General features: G+C 36.9%; 1 protein-coding gene across 2 annotated transcripts in view; it reads left to right on the forward strand.

Annotated features, from left to right (window-relative positions):
• The window catches only part of POLR3A (RNA polymerase III subunit A), a 36,294-nt gene extending 22,379 nt beyond the window's left edge, over positions 1-13,915 (forward strand). The window contains exons 22-32 of one of the 2 annotated variants that reach the window (XM_039380911.1): positions 342-377; positions 3,200-3,286; positions 3,372-3,454; positions 4,844-5,014; positions 5,629-5,722; positions 5,833-5,925; positions 6,393-6,557; positions 7,237-7,401; positions 7,723-7,854; positions 9,089-9,221; positions 11,936-13,915. In XM_039380911.1, the coding sequence (XP_039236845.1) occupies positions 342-377; positions 3,200-3,286; positions 3,372-3,454; positions 4,844-5,014; positions 5,629-5,722; positions 5,833-5,925; positions 6,393-6,557; positions 7,237-7,401; positions 7,723-7,854; positions 9,089-9,221; positions 11,936-12,084 (1,308 nt within the window). In that variant the 3' untranslated portion in view covers positions 12,085-13,915. The remainder of the gene's footprint in view (positions 1-341; positions 378-3,199; positions 3,287-3,371; positions 3,455-4,843; positions 5,015-5,628; positions 5,723-5,832; positions 5,926-6,392; positions 6,558-7,236; positions 7,402-7,722; positions 7,855-9,088; positions 9,222-11,935) is intronic. The other variant, XM_027723975.2, reaches the window with a different exon arrangement.
• Positions 13,916-16,772: the final 2,857 nt, after the last annotated feature.

The following is a 16,772-nucleotide window of genomic DNA, read 5'->3' on the forward strand; positions in this document are numbered from 1 at the left end:
ATCAGAGTGCCTCAGAGCAGAAGGTAAACCTGATTAGGACTTCTGTTGGTAGAGTGGAGTTGGAAAAATAATTATATCCATATTTGAAATATACTGCGAATCTTACCTGCATCTCTGAAGGAAAAAAAATACAATATTTTAATATCAGAGTTTGGGAATAAAGCTGTTATTTGAAGTATACATATTTTTAATAATATTAGGAAAATAATTGTTATGAATTTCAGAAGCAAAAATATTACTACATCACTTTAGTGATAATTAGTTTGACATAAGATTTTTAAGTTTTAGATAGTTACACTTTCTTCTTTCCTTTCCTTTTTTTTTTCTATTCATCCTTGAAGACATTAACTGAGACAGGTTATGAAAAATATAATGAGGTAACTGTAGCATGTGTGTGCAATGTGTGAAAATTAATGTTAGTGCTTTTTAGCTAAAGATGTGTGTATAGTGCTAAAGTAACCGATTAGCATATATACATTAGTGCTTGTTAAATTATGATGTAGGTGTTCATCAAAATAATTTAACCTTTTTGATGGTGAAAACTACAACACATGAATTAATTCCCATAGTTACATTTAAGGATTTTGAGGAACATTTCTTTTGGTATTGACTCTTCTTTCAACCTTTAGGCATATTAGCTTGTTTTTTCTGGTGTTTTCCTAACCCTTCCTCCACTTTTCCATTCCAGGACAGAGATACTTCTTACTGTTGTTATTTTAGCAGGAGGTTCCTAATGGGCTTATCCACTCTTGTCCAGAACACAGTATGTCTAAACAGCCCTTTCCTAACAGACTAGCATTCGTTCTGCCCTTGCTGGAGGGAATTCAGCTGAAAAAAAGCAGATTGTTGGCTGGCACAATTTCAATTGTGTTCATGTTTTAACGTATTTGATACAGGTCAATGGAAATTTTCATTTTCTTCTTATTGGAATCAGAGCAATCTCTAGAAACCCTCCCAATTATAAAAAAAAAAATCAGTCCCTTTTCTGTGATTTTTCTGAAGATGATAGAATATGAGTGCTGAGAGTGCAAACACAGAAAAAGCTCAGCACGCAACCACTCAGTGCTGCCATATGTAGAGGTGACCTAATGGGTCTGCCTGGACTTGAATGGATTTTTGCTGAATCCCGTGGCATTGTCTGTGCCACTCTGCATTTCAGTGGCTTCTTCACTGAGAGGATTCTGATATGAGCAGTGCTTAATGTCTATAAATGATCCTACCAGTGCTGGGAGATGTGCTGCAAAACCCTGGGTGACTGTGGTTTATGCCCTGGACTATTTTGACTAAACATTGGCTCTGGAGGAGCTGACAAAAGGCCCACGTTGAGCCAGAGCTTACTGAGTCTGACTGGGGCCTCTCTGTTAAGCTCGTCAAGGCTAAAAGACTTGGATTTTTTCACACTGTCTAAGTCTATAATGTTTTTTTGAGCCCACTCTGGAAGTTACATAGCTGTGCTCCTGGAAGACAGTGTTGCACTGAAAATTATAAGCTCATAGAGATATCTAAGCTCATCAAGGAGTGAGCTACATTTTCATTCCCTTTGTAGTATAAATTAATCTATAGTTTGGATAAACTGACAGCCGTTGAGAGGAATAAATCACTTCCTCTTTTAGGTCTTGTGTGTGAATAGAACTTGTGACAATGAAAAATAAGTCTTCAGAGATTATTTTTTTTTTCCACCTTTTTTGACTCTAGTGTATGGAAGTAATATATCATTTGAATATCTTACTCAGAATTATCTATAATAATCAATTTACTATGTTGGAGATGTTAGGATTTTTTTTTAAGTACTCGGGGACTGTCAAAGAGAAAAAGACTTCTGCAAGTCCTGCAATATTCCTTGTTTTATGCACCTGTAGTGAAAAGGTTAACTTCTCTAATATCACAAAACTTATTTAAGGACATAAATCACATTGTCAATTATATGCAAATATTTCAGAGTCAAAAGCCTTTAAAGTGGCCAGATATTTCATTTGTGAATACTACTTACTGCAGGGCAAAAGGGGCAAAAATGTATGAATGCATCTTGTCATGGAAGTGTTTTCATAATGATTCTGTGAACTCAATTGTAAAAAAAAAAAAAAAAGGGTCCCTCAAATACTTATTCAATCTTGCAAGTAATTGTCAGTGCTCAGCTACAGTGGTGGTTGCAAGGAGTTCAGTACCTAGTGCAGAAGAGGTAATGTAATTAACTTCTTTATCTGGTAGGACTAGTGGTGTAGATAGAGAAGGTTTAAAAGGACTCTAAAAAATCAAACTGTTCATTTCTCCACAGAGGCTTTCCTAAATCGTTGTTGAAGTAGATGGAAAGGATTTCTTCTTGCTTTTTGTTTATATTTGGTTTTTGATAACTCTGTATTATGGTAATGACTTGCACTGAGTCCACTTTCATGGAGGAGTTTAATCATGGACCTCATATTTTGTGACTTCTAGTGTACATGTCCATATCCAAAGTGTAATAACTGAACCATCTTTCATATAAGTGTTGGATATTTTTCTAACACTGTTGTTTCAATTTATGTTCCAGTAAAGACTGTTAGAACTGCTCTTGAGTAAGCCTGGTAAGAGAGTGAAAAGTTTACATACTTGAACATGTCAAGTACAATTACCTACAAGACCTCCACAGCATAGAGGAGTTATTTGAATTATGTTAGGTAGAGACTGACATGTATAAATCAGTTTCGAGGTTTTTTCTAATAAATAAAGTACATCTTGAATCTTTGCAGTCTATCCAGATACACTTTATATACTTGCTATGGCCTTTCCATTTTGACTGTTTTGAATACTGAGAAATGAGTGAGAATGTGTTTATGTCATTATAGTCAAAGAAGAAGAATTTTGAGGTTTGTGGGCTTTTTTATTTTTTAAGTCCATTTCAGTAGGTGCTGGGTAGGAAGGAAGAATCAACCCAAGTCAAGCACCTTCAGTTGTCAGTGTGTTCTCAGAAAGGATGTGTTTATTCAGTGGGGACCATATTCCTCATGTACTGCTACTGATCTCTGGTTACACAAGAGCCAATCTGATCTGTTAAATTCTAGTGCATGTGTTTGTCTAAGTTTTGACATTCTTCTCTTCATATTGTACCTTGTTAGTTTATTTTGTAAATACTCTGTTGGGAGCTTTAAGCAAATTACTTGCTGCTGAAGACTTCAATATGAAGACCATGTCTTTACTTACTGTTGTTTTAATGTGATTTCAGGAAATTAAAAAATTCATCAAAGGTGTTTCTGAGAAGATAAAAAAAACTAGAGATAAGTATGGAATTAATGACAATGGCACAACAGAGGTAAATAGTTTCAACAGGGTAATTATGTAGTTCTTTTCAGTCTTCTTAAGTTAGTGCTTGTCCAACTATTCTATTCTCTTTTCAGCCAAGAGTTTTATATCAGTTGGATAGGATTACTCCAACTCAATTAGAGAAGTTTCTAGAGACTTGTAGAGACAAATACATGAGGTAAGTGTTTACCCTGCTGTGTTCTCAATACTGCTGCTTTCTTGGCCACGTAGGAGTGTATTTTGCTATTTTTACTGTATGAAGGTTGGTTCTGTTGTGAATGCAGTGCAAGTTGGCTCCAATGACATAAACATTGCAAGACCAAGGCAGGATACAAAAGAAAAAAAAGTATCGTCATCTACATGTGGGCTTGTTAAGGCAGATTTGAGTTTTGTATGACAGTTCTAGAGGTCAGACAGATGAGGTTTTTATGTTTTTCTTGAGTCATAATCAGATTCTTTCATTAGAAGATTCATTTCCTTCTACATTGTAGAAAAAATGCTTTTGTTTCATTTGAGATTTCTTGAGCATGCAAAGCTATCTGCTTGTGTTTAGGCACCTTCCTTCTGAAATAGTAGTAATCATACCAGTGAACAGTTTTCTCCTGTAGCTACTTACTGCTTATATCCACAGATTGTGTTTTGACAACAGATTCTGGTAAAAGCCCAAAGTGATAGGATTCAGGGTAAGGAAGGATATTGTTTAAACATGAACATTTCTACACCCACTGGCAGACATGTTCCCTTCCTCCCCCTCTTGCAGGAGGTTGTTCAAAACCTCCAATAAGTCCATGCAGAACAAAGTCTGAATAGATCAGTTTTAAATTTATATGAATCTTGATATTTATTCTTGCTCTATCTACACAGTCTGTGAGGAATTACATCACAATTTGTTCTAACATATTCTTGGATCTGTTATGCGCTTGTAGGATCCTTTTGTTTGTTATTCTTGGTCTCTAACAAGATAATGTGGATAGTGTGCTAGTGTGGATGTTTTAATCTCTTCATCCACTGAGATTTATTCCATTTACTAGACTCCTTGGATTTGGTCCTTCCCATGCAACCACTGGTGACGTGTACTTAGTGACCTCACTCTCACCTGCATCAGTTGTTTCCTAATGTGTTTTCTTGTTTTAGAAAATTCACGTATATTTTGAATTCTTAACTATTTCAAAGCAATTACCAGTTTTCTGTTTCAGTTACTAGGAGTACCTGCTTACATTTGTCTTAAGTGTTCTTAAACATGCATTACCTATTTTACTGTAATAAATAAATGTTAACATATGGGATTTCCCTGAAGGGAGAATCCTGGATCTCGTGCTCGATGCTTTGGAGGAAGAGGATAAGCATTTTATCTGTTATGGAAGTTGCACTGAATCTGTGGAATGCATAACAGGGCATCTTTTTCAATCTTAAGTATTGGTGACCTTTTAACCACTCTCTTGTTTGTTGATTAAAACTCAATAATATATTAACAAACTTCTTGTATATCTACCAGAATAGTTTCTGTTGTTGTTTACTTAGGACTTTATACTTCATTGACTTCTATGTCTCTTTCTATATTTATCAGGGCACAGATGGAGCCTGGTTCTGCAGTAGGAGCTCTTTGTGCACAGAGTATTGGAGAGCCTGGCACACAAATGACTCTGAAGACTTTCCATTTTGCTGGTGTTGCTTCAATGAACATTACTTTGGGTGTGCCAAGAATCAAAGAAATCATTAATGCTTCAAAGGCTATTAGGTACTAACACTGTTTTGATTTGTTTGGCAGTTTTTTTCCTTTGCCCAAGTGAAACCTGATGGTTAAATTTGCAGTACATGATAACATTTCCCTATTCTCAGCAATATATTAGATAGCATCCAAATCAAATACTCCAAACAAGAAGAATCTAGTGTCTGCCCAACTATAGGTGATACTTAGGCCCAGAAAGACGGCAAAGTTTTATTTTTCTGAAAATCAAATGAGGGAAAATGGTTATTTAAGTTTAATGTTCCATTATGTGTCTCATATATTGTGAAGCTTTCTGATGTTTTGCAGTATTTGAAGCATACTTATTCCTAGGTATGTATGAAGCCATAATTAAATAATACTAGAATAGCATACACCATGAAAACAGTCACTAGTACCTATCTTATAACCTCTGATGTGTTTCCTTATTTTTACCAGCCTGAAGTACATGAACAATAACTTTCTTAAATATACCTGAGGAACCTGAAGATCTCTTTATCTTATTAAATACTACTGTAGATACAAGATAAATTCCATAAAGCAGGCTGTAATTCAAGTTACCATCTGTAATCTAGCTGAGCAATTTCCTAACTGGTTTTGTATGTGTGTGTGTTTTTTCTTTTTAGCACCCCTATTATAACAGCACACTTGGACAAAGATGATGATCCTGATTTTGCCCGTCTAGTTAAAGGAAGAATTGAGAAAACTTTGTTAGGAGAGGTAAGAAAAATTGTGTTATTGCTAATCCTTTAAATGTAAGCATTAGCCAGTTGCTGTGGGGCATTTGAGCTATTTTCACGTGCTAACTAGTTTGTCCTTGTTTCTTAAAGATTTCTGAATATATTGAAGAAGTGTTTCTTCCTGATGATTGTTTCATCCTAGTGAAGCTGTCTTTAGAGCGCATTAGACTACTGAGGTTAGAGGTGAGTTGCTCAGTTCTTATGCAGAGTATGCCTTGGGTATGTTCCTAAGGCATTCCTATGTCTCGTTATCCTGGCTCAGAAACAGAAATCACACCAGTGGAAGTTAAAGAAAGGAAGTGAATGAAGGATGTCCTGTAGCTACATTACATCTGGAGGGTCCTTTTTTTTCCTTGCAAAGTGGATAATGTTCCCCTTATTTGGAAATGAGAGAACAAACATTCATTTCTTTATGTCTTGCTAAACATTGGGATGACATTTCTGTCCATTGGTTAATGTACAGGCTGGCACCCTCAGCATAGGATAGTATTTCATGCAATTTATAAGGGTAATTTATAAGAATATATTTGGGGTCGTTTTTCCTACATTCTTCCTCTTTATATTCTGTTGAAAGACTGCTGCATTTATTTGAGCAGATTGATAGATGTTTAGAGCTAACCCTGATGTTTGCTGGCTGACTTTTGCCACAGGTGAATGCAGAGACTGTGCGCTACTCTATTTGCATTTCCAAACTCAGAGTAAAGCCTGGGGATGTTGCTGTCCACGGAGAAGCAGTTGTATGTGTGACCCCTCGTGAAAATAGCAAGAGTTCAATGTATTATGTATTGCAGTCCCTGAAGGAAGAGCTACCAAAGGTAAAAGCAAAGGCTGTCTCGTGCTTTTGTGGGATGTAATCAGTAGTGATAATTTGAGGGTCTGTGGTGGGAAGATGAAATAGTTCTTGTCAGTATTGCCAATGAAGATAGATGGGCTGAGTCTGTAACTCTTAGATTGTGATGGTACTGCTTTGCTGTTGCAACTAAGCCTTCCTTTAATATTTGTAAATAAAGTTGAAGCTTTGATACTTTCCTTACGTTTACTGAAGTATTCCAAATTCAGCAGCATGAAGCAGCTGTATCTTCTTTCAGCTGCTTCTAGAATTGAACCAAATGACAGTATCTGGCATTTTTTTAGCTTTCTGTGAGGAGGCTGTCTACTCTGGATTTTAAAAATAGTGATAAGTGAAGCTTTATTATTGGCAGCATGTCCTTTTATTTGTGTGGGCCTGCCACCATGCAGATCCTCAAGTCTGAGTGTGAGAATACCTGGCATAAAATATAAAATGTAGGTAGTGAGTAAGGTTTATAGTACAGTGTCAATGTCAGTTTTGCACTGGTGTATTTAGGAGCAAGAAATCTTATTTTGTATGTGTTTTAAGTGAGCATTTACTCCATATACCGGAACTCCTAAGTAGGTTTGAATGCTGATAAGTTACCCTTTTATACTGCATTACTGTATATATCAAAGTTACTAGGGTTTTTTTGTTTTCTGAAGGTTGTAGTGCAAGGTATACCAGAGGTTTCCCGAGCTGTCATTCATGTTGATGAACAAAGTGGAAAGGAAAAATACAAACTTCTAGTTGAAGGTGATAATCTGCGAGCTGTTATGGCTACTCATGGAGTGAAAGGAACAAAAACATCCTCTAACAACACTTATGAGGTACTGTTTAAATGGGTACTCTGGGTTTTTCCCCCTGGCACCTTGATTACAAGTGCTTGCTTGTGCTCAGATGCAGCAGTTGATACCAAATCAAGCCTGATTTCACTAACAGATGTCAGAATGCATTAACATGAGAGAATAAATCGAGTGGCAGCACTTTGCTTCAAAGAAACTGTTTCTATAAATGTTTTTCAAATGGAGAACTACAAAAAGGTAGTAATGGGAATGGAGTATTAGTATGATAATGGATGGTACTTATTCTAGGCTATACTTGCTCCAAGCATTCAGTTTTGCATTAACCTAACATAATCCCTTGTGTAGGTAGAGAAAACACTAGGAATTGAAGCTGCTCGGACAACCATTATCAATGAGATTCAGTATACAATGGTGAACCATGGCATGAGCATTGACAGGAGACATGTTATGTTGCTGTCCGATCTAATGACTTACAAGGTTTGTACTATGTTTTTTCTAAATGTTACATTAGCCTGGTTATACAAATGAATTTTACCATGTTTGAGAAGGGTGAGCAAAGGAGATGGAAGTCCATTCTAGGCTTTTAGAATTCAAAGTTGCACTGACCAAATACTGTTATTTGTACTTTACACAAAAAGCTTAATTACTCTAGTTCTTGTGGGGAGAGGGGACCTATTTTGGCTGAAAACAAGTTGATATAATGAGTAGGGAACAATAATTTCATAGTGGAAATAGGAATCCTCAGAATTATGGTATGAAAATCAACTGTTTGGGTAACCATGCATGCAATCTAAGGCTTGCTGTGCAGAAAACCACATGGGGTGTGGCTCATAACAGCTGCACTGTATGAGAGAGTCAAAGGATACAGATATACAAATAGAATCAGATTACATGAACAGTCTTACAGAACTTGTTAGTAGAAAATCATATCTGTTCTTTATTGATTGATTTTCTGTACTTCACATCCAATGAAGGAGTAAGTACATTTAGTGAAATAAGATTTTCCAATTTGCCTGCCAGAGCACAAGGGTTTAATTTGGGTGAAATGGATGGAGCTCTGACTTGTTCCAGAATTGTAGAGCTTTGTTGTACTGAGCTGCAGCAGTCCCCAGGGCTGACCCTGTGGAGCTGCAGCACAGCAGTGGAAAAGGGCATCAGAGTGCCATGTTGTAAACGTGATGGGCTCCTAGCATGCATTCTTGTGACTGCAGTTCTTGACTTATGCTTCTGTGCACAATCTGATATGATCAGGATGTTTCTAACAAACATAGGCAGAAATAAGTCCAAGTTAAACAGCTAATTACCTTTTTTCTGGAGAGTGGAAAAATGGAGATTTAACATCTTCTGTCATCTCCTGGCAGTGGAAGTCAGATTTATCTGTAGACAATGAGCAGTGGATTCAGCATAGTGCTCTCAGGCCCCACTGAAGTTTGTAGCTGAGCAGCTAGTTTACAATTGTGGGGTGTTTTCTTGTGACCATGTTTCTTTCAATCTTTTCAATACTCTTGCTTAAAAAAATAATCTATTAACCATTTATAATAGTTTCTGTTTTGTATGAATACTGACTTTTGTTTTAGGTAACTATTGATTACTACCAAACTGTTAACCCTCAGAATGTTGAACTGTGAAGCACCATATTATGACAATGCTATATTGTAGATAGTGTATTTTTTTACTCAGTCTTATTCTTTGGTTTTTTCCCTCAATCAAGGGTGAAGTGCTGGGCATTACTAGGTTTGGACTGGCAAAAATGAAGGAGAGTGTGTTGATGCTGGCTTCTTTTGAAAAGACTGCAGACCATCTCTTTGATGCTGCCTACTTTGGACAGAAGGATTCTGTTTGTGGTAGGTATTGCAAAGTCTGTGGCAGTCTGTGGTCCTTAACCAGCATCTGTAAACCTCTTCAAAGCACTGGATTTTTGCCCTTGTTAAGCTTCCTCTTCAGCTTACCTGTCAAAAACTTCAGGTCTTAGGCTGATCTATTCTCTGGGATCTTCTTGGTCCTAGAAGTTTGGTGTATGTTTCTCTACTTCTAATCTCAGTCAGAGATCTTTATGTCAGACATTTGTTGTATGTTTCTTAAAAAAGACTTTTAGTAATTTGTTTTTTTTTCTCACCCAGGATCTCAGTGAAATACCAGGAAATTTGTCCCACTATCATTAGCTCTGTTTTTTCCATTGTGAAAGTTTGTGTATCTACAACACTTAGAGCTGATGGAGAAATCTATTACCTTGCTCAGTATTTACATTTCATTTTCATTCCTGCTAAGAAGTAGGAAGGCATATGTGTCTCAGCCTAGGTGAAGATTGCAGCCTTACACGATTACTTAGGTGATTTGGCAGTTATACCTAGAAACAAACAGAAAGGCCAAGTTCTTGACTTCTTCAGTTAATTCTGATCTAAATAGATAAAAATTGTTTCTTAATTTTTATAATCAGTATTCATTAATAGAACAGACAAGATGCCTGTCCTCAGAATTTTTTTTTTAAATGTATCATTTTTAACTTTAAGTTCATTGACATCGATTGAATCATCTCACTGAATTCATGGAAGAATCTGGTAAGAGTTAGGAAATATGTGCCTACATGTGCACAAGTGCATGCATGCTCACATACAGCAAAAAAAAAAAAATACAGTAGGTGAGTTCTGGCCTTCTGTTTGTCTCTATTTTGTATTTTTGCCATGCACTCCAATATTTGGAATTGAAGTTATTTTCCGTTTTTTTTGAATGCTTTTACCCCGTTTCTCTCAGATTTTCTTGTCATTTAAACTCATACATTTTGGGAATGATTTGTTAAGAAGTCTCTGTCTAGTAGGTTAAACAGAAAAAAGAAGTCAAGCAGGTTTCAACCTCTTCAACGTCTGTTTATGCAAGGCCTACCATCCTCGAGCTGGAATTGCTTGTGGGGAGTTTCTGGGTGCTAGTGAAATAAAAAATATGAGTGTGTTATGTTTACTAGGTTTACTAGTTAGGTTGACTAGTTGGTGTGTATGTGTAGGTAGTCTTAGTGCAGTCCATTTCCAGCAGGGCTTTTGTGGACAGTATTTTCTGAATCACTGGAATCTGTTAGAAACCCTTGTATTACTACTTTGTATATTAAGAACTCTGCCACTTTCTGGCTCTCCAGCATTCCACATGGGTGGGATTTTTTTTTATTTGCCTGTGATTAAAGCAAAGATCCTATGGCAGACTGATTTCATCCTGGACAGTAAGGAAAAGAAAATCTTTCCTAAGTCCCCTCTGAGCTGGTAAAATCTTGTTTTGAATAATGTGAAAACCTAAGGTCTTCTGATGTTGCCTTCTGTATAAATGTTTTAGTTCAAATAAGGAAGTGCAATCGACAAAACAGCAATTGTTGTCTGCTTACCAAAACTGAAGAGATGATAGTGGCTTGCTTGTGTGAAAAATTGCTGTGCAGATGCCTGACCTATTACTTGGTCTGTGAGGCCAAAGGGAGGTGGGGAGGAAGGCTTCTTGTTGTATACATGGAAGTATTGCAAGGGAAGAGGGATGTCCAAAATCTAAATGCAGTTTTGATGGCTCAGTGGTTGGCTCAGGTTGAAAGGTTATTGTGCAAACCCAGGTAAGTTTTATTCTGCTAGATTTAAAAAGGTATTTCCTTTTCTTTTGTAACCTGCATGCTGTAGGGGCCTCAATCTACAGTACCTCCTGAGAATTCTATATCCTGCACAAGATTTTTTAAATGCATATTGTTGGCAAATAGTGGAGTAGAAATGCAGCAATGGTCTAAGAGCAAAAATACAGACTCTTCCTTGATATACATTTAAATTGCCAATCACATCTTGCCAGAATTTTAAGCAAATTTATTTTCATCCTTTGTGCATTCAAAGGTACAGCTGTTTATTGCTACTTTGTTCAACATTTTTGTGAAGGACAGTATTGTTATACTCCTGAGAATGTGCAAAGGTGTTGTTTGGATCATAACTATGCTAAGAAAGAAACACTGGTATCTGATAGCTTGCTTTTAATGTGGAACGTTACTTAGAAAAGTAGTGTACATCAGTAGATCTGGAGTATAAATGTGTCAGCACATTGCAGTGGAAGTGTTAGAGCTGTCAAAATCATTGGGACAGACTAAATCTTTCAATTCAAAACAAGCACTCTTTCAATGCTGAAGATGCCAAAAGCATTATAGCTCAAGTACTGTGCCTTTCTCATTGGGAACTTGAAGGGGTTTCAAGGGAACTTGGTCAGATTTGACTGAAGTCTTAGCACTGAGTCAGAGAATGGACAAGTAAGTTTGCCTTGCATCTTTTGCTACAGGCACTGCATGGAATGTGTCTGCTCCAAAAACAAACCTTCTGAAGCGCTTCCATTACTAGAGAAGGGATCTAGGCTAGGTTGAATCTTTCCTGTCTAGAATTTAACACTATTTAAGTAATATACTGATCTGATGACTGTAACATTTAACTCGACCTGGTGAAGAGACCTTGGCCCTTACATGTGAGGTTCAAGGAGATATGACAGACAAATGAAAATAGTTTTGTGAATCCTTACTGTTCAGCTGTTCACCATGTTCGGTTTTTTTTTTCCCTAGGTGTTTCTGAGTGCATCATCATGGGAATTCCAATGAATATTGGAACGGGACTTTTTAAACTGTTGCACAAAGCAGACAGAGAATCAACCCCTCCTAGGAGGCCTTTGATATTTGATCATAATGAGTTTCATATTCCCATTGTTACATAGCACTTGGACATGATACAACATAGCAAAACAAGAAACAAGAAGCAAACATAATTTAAATTTAAAAATGTGTGTTATCAGTTCTGTGTCTCAATAACTATGAATTGGTAAGTGAAATACTATCAAAAGAATTACCCAATTGTTTACCAGCTGTTGTTAGTAGAGACTCTGAAAGGAGAGGCTTCTCTGCAGCAGCGAGTGAAAAGAAATTTGAAGTGGATATCACCTGATAACATTTACTTTTTCATGTGATGGAATTAGCTTTTTGTGTTACTGTTAATGGGTGGAAGCTCTTATTAACTCAGTATTACACGTGTATTCAGATTTTATTAAAAAACAAAACAAATAGAAAATTGCACGACAGTTCTGTGAGCTTGCCCAGAGTACATTTGGAAATGACCTTTAAACAGGAGCTGCAGAGGTCATTCCACCTGTTAAGAACAGAAACTTCAGAAAGCTGGAACTGAGTCTGTGATTAATTCATACTGAGTTCAGGAGTGCTGTTCAAAGTGTTTGAAGTATTTGCTCTTTGCTTGTGGTGTTTTTAATTGGTTTTCCTTTATCCCGAGTTATTATCCAGTAAATCATTTTCCTCCCCAGGATTCAGTTTTGGGGCCACATTTGCAAGAAGCTGCACATTGTAAAGCTGCTACTAAATTCTGAGAAGTGTTGTAAGAATATTGCAAATTATAAATAACTTTTGATATGACAGGAGCTGTCTAACTGCTGGAATCTGAACTTTACAGCACTCTTAGTTTTGGGAAAGTTTCATAATTGAGCAGGATCATCACAAAAACTTAGTTTTATTTTATTATATAAAGTAGAAATAGAAAGGGTTACTGTTTTTATGCATTGCCATTAAATAATTTGAAAGTATTTTTAGCTTTAGCCCATTGGAGCAGTTTTTAGAATGTATATAGATTTCCAATTATTTCAGAGTAGTATTTGTAAATCGGCTGTGGTGCTATGGAGGGGAAGTATCTTAGTGTTTTGTCGCAGGGTTTGGGTATTCAGTGTGTTCATAACATTGGGTCAAAGTTGGAGAGAAACAAAGTAGAGGAAAAAGCTGGACTTGTGCCCTCATGGAATAATAAAAGCAGGCTGCTGAGTGTCCTAGCATTTAAAAAGGAACAAGTTTGTGCTGCAGTCTGTCTTTATGTAGCACCAAAGGAAAAGCATAAAACAACAGACTTACAGTCTCTGAATGTAGCTTTAAGTGTTAAGGTGCCACTGTGTTTATTTTTTAATTCATCCTCCGTGCAGACAAGAACTCACAAGAAATTCAACAAAGCTTTTCTCAAATTATTTTGTGTTTTCAGTGTGATGCTAAGATCTACTTCTGCCTAGATTTTGGCAGGGTAAAGATGGAGAATGTAGTGCAATTAGCATCTACTCTAAAAGCCATATATATATATTGCTATCTCTGTTTTAAAAATAGAAATTTAAGAATAAATTAAAGTTTTCTTTGTGATCTCAGTGAGATTGTCACTTACTGATTTGTCTATTTCTTTTTCAAGATATAAGTTTAACACAGTTAGGGGCTACATGAAGAGAAAGCCCATAAAACTTTCCTGTGGTTAAGTACTTCATTTTATCATGGGAAATTCTATTGGAAGTGTTTGGCATTTTTGTGAATAAAGATTCTTCTCAAGGTCTGAATGGGTTTGTATTGCAACAACCACATCTTTCTCTTTTTTTTTTCTCTAAGTACAGTGAAATGGGCTATTTAAATGATGGGTTGACTCTCTTGTTTGTTTTAAAAGTATGAATCAAATGTCACCTGTTATCATTGTTTTTGATAATAAAAATGGACAGAGGTAAAGGAAAGGTAAAACTTGTGTTTGTTTATTGATGCATTATATCTGTGCATAATTACTTTATGGATGAGCTAACCTCCGTCTCTCTCATTTGCTTAGCTATTAAGACACTTGAGAATTATTGAGTTTAAATCTCAGGTATTTACAGCCTAAATGAATATGTAATATAAAACCTATCTTGCATGAAGTCGACACATCATGTCCTCTGAGCATGCTCTGCATCCCATGAGTGTTTCAACCAAAAATAGAATGTTTACAAGAGCACTGTGAATTAGTAATTATTGTTTGAGCTCTCTGTACAGTCAGTAAACAAATTAGCTGTTGGATTTCACTCATAAGCAGTTTTTTATAAGGGTCGTTTTTAACAGACAAAACCATGGAATTTTGGGATATTAAAATTTAGGTTTCATTTTTTAAAAAACAGTATCTTGTACATTTTCATTTATTTTATAATTTATGTGGTAATTGAAATTAAATACTAAGTTAAATGTAAATTTTAAAGAAACACAATTTTGTTTCCGAAAAATTAGTAGATAACAGTAGAAGCCATAGAAAAGAACATCACAGACAGGCAACACATCTTTGCATGGAAAAGATGGAAAAGCATCTCTTGTTCATTTATGATGTCTCACAATTGTTTGTGTACTTAATATACAGTAAAAGCAAGTTCAAAGTTAATGCTAAAATCTACATGTTAGGTTATGGGAACAATTAGGTACTATCATTCTACACTGATCATTGGATGCCCTTAAAATTTTAAACATTGTCCAACTCCTGTAGAACACAGATGTTGACCTTAGAATGGTCGGGCTGCTGAAGAATCTTGGGCATGAGCTGCGTAGCCAGTGGTGCAGCAGGGCCAGCTGCAAGTGGGCGGCCTGAGATGGGAACCCACATTCACATCAGTACAGTTTGAAACGGCAAAAATTGCCTCCCAAAGTTCATTAAATTTTTCATCTGTTTTAAAACAAATTTCAACGTTTCCTTAAATGTCAGGCTTAGAAACATCTCCAAGTCATTCTGTATTAACTGGTCCTTGAATTTTTATCATTTTATTTCTTCTCAGTGAGGCCTACTGAAAATAGTAGACTTGCACTAAAACTTGAAAAATAGTTTTTCTGTTTTAGTCCCAGGTAAATGGCAAAGCAGAGATATTGTTCATTTGTATACATCCATGATTAGCAGTTCTGGGTTTTATGTGTGATGGGTCAAAAAAGCCCCTTCCATCTCTATGTTTTCTTTCTGTCTAACAATAGGAGTAGCTGAACAATTATACAATAGTTCAGTAGATGCTTGGAGATGGGGTTAAGCTTCTCTCTGTCTCCCTTTGCCCTAAAAACAAATTCAAACCCACCTGTGGTCCCTGTGCTGAGACCACAGAAGATGACCTGTTAGTCTGGTGACAGCTGGGCTGGAACAGCCTGGAGGCCTGGCCATGGAAGTAGGAACAGTGCCGAGGGATCGGCTGGGAGCAAGGGCAGCGTCTGCTGGGGGGTGGGAACAGAGCAGAACATGAGCAGAAGTGTAAGTGAAGGGGGAGCACACAATAAAGAAATGAAATGGGGAAGGTAAGTAAAGCTCCATTTCCTGAGGCTGTTGCAGGAGGATGAGGTATTTGCTGGGAAGTGTATGTCGGGCAGTGGTGCAGATGGAAACTGCAGCTGGGGACTTGCAGGAGGGGCCACCCTTTGCTGTGGAGCTGGGCAGGGCTCTGGTGAGGGTGTGCAGCTTCAGCTGCTGGGGGTTGAAGTCAAGCTGGAGTGCTTTTCCAAGCCTTGTTATCCTACAATATATACAGCTGTCCTGGTTTCAACTGGCATAGTGAATTTCTTCTTAGTAGCTGTTAAGGTACTGTGAGTTGGATTCAGTATGAGAATAACTTTGATAATAAAGTGATGTTTTAGTTGTTGCTAAGTCATGTTTGTCCTAAAGCAAGGACTTGGGGATGGTCCTGTGCAGGGCTAAGACTTGGACTTGACCTTCATGGGTCCCTCTCAACTCAAATTTTTCTGTGACTTTTTTGTGTGTCATGCTTTGCAAGTGAGGAGGTACAAAAAAAAAAAAAAAAAAAAAAAAACAACTGGGAGGGAGCAAAGTGGGGACAAGTGACCTGAACTGGCCAAAGGGATATTCCACACCACAGTGTCCTGCCCCGTATATCAGCTGGGGAGTTATCCAGAGGGGGGGCAATATGGGCTCAAGGATGGGGTCTGGCATCAGTTAATGGGTGATGAGCGATCATATTTTGCATCACTTTTTTTTCCTTTTTGTGATTATTATTTACTGTTATTATTATACTTTCCTTTGTTTCAGTTATTAAACTGTTCTTATCTCAACCCACAGGTTTTACTTTTGATTCTCCTCCCCATTCCACCAGGGTGGGGATGGGATGCTGAGCAAGCAGCTGCATGGTGCTTAGTTGCCAGCTGGACTTAAACCACAACAATAGCCTACATAATTTTGACAGAAGACTAAATACAGACCTGACAGGGTTCTAATTTTTACAGTAAGGTTTACATTAATTAGCAGTGTTACTGCTTAATCTATATCCTTTGATAAATTACTGTTCTCTCCCCATATTGTTTGTATTTGAGGAGAAGAGTACTCAAGGTAAAAGGAGTATGTAGGCAAAAACTGTAGTTAAAATTAATTACTAAACCAATAAGCAGAGAGTAATTTTTTTAAAAGGCACTTCAATTAAAAAAAACTATTTAATAAAGTACTTTCTTGGTATGTTTATCAGGAAACTACTTTACACACATCTCATATCTGCAGAGAGATAAGAAAACAGCAACACGTGCTATATAGGTTTCCTGTTATGACTATGGGAAGTTGGAAGTAAATCCAGATTTGTGCTGCTTTGGTTCATACCTT

The sequence above is a fragment of the Pipra filicauda genome, unplaced genomic scaffold (genome assembly GCF_003945595.2).
Source record: "Pipra filicauda isolate LSUMZ 115617 unplaced genomic scaffold, ASM394559v2 scaffold207_size1410395_pilon, whole genome shotgun sequence".
In the NCBI taxonomy this organism is placed as follows: Eukaryota; Metazoa; Chordata; class Aves; order Passeriformes; family Pipridae; genus Pipra; species Pipra filicauda.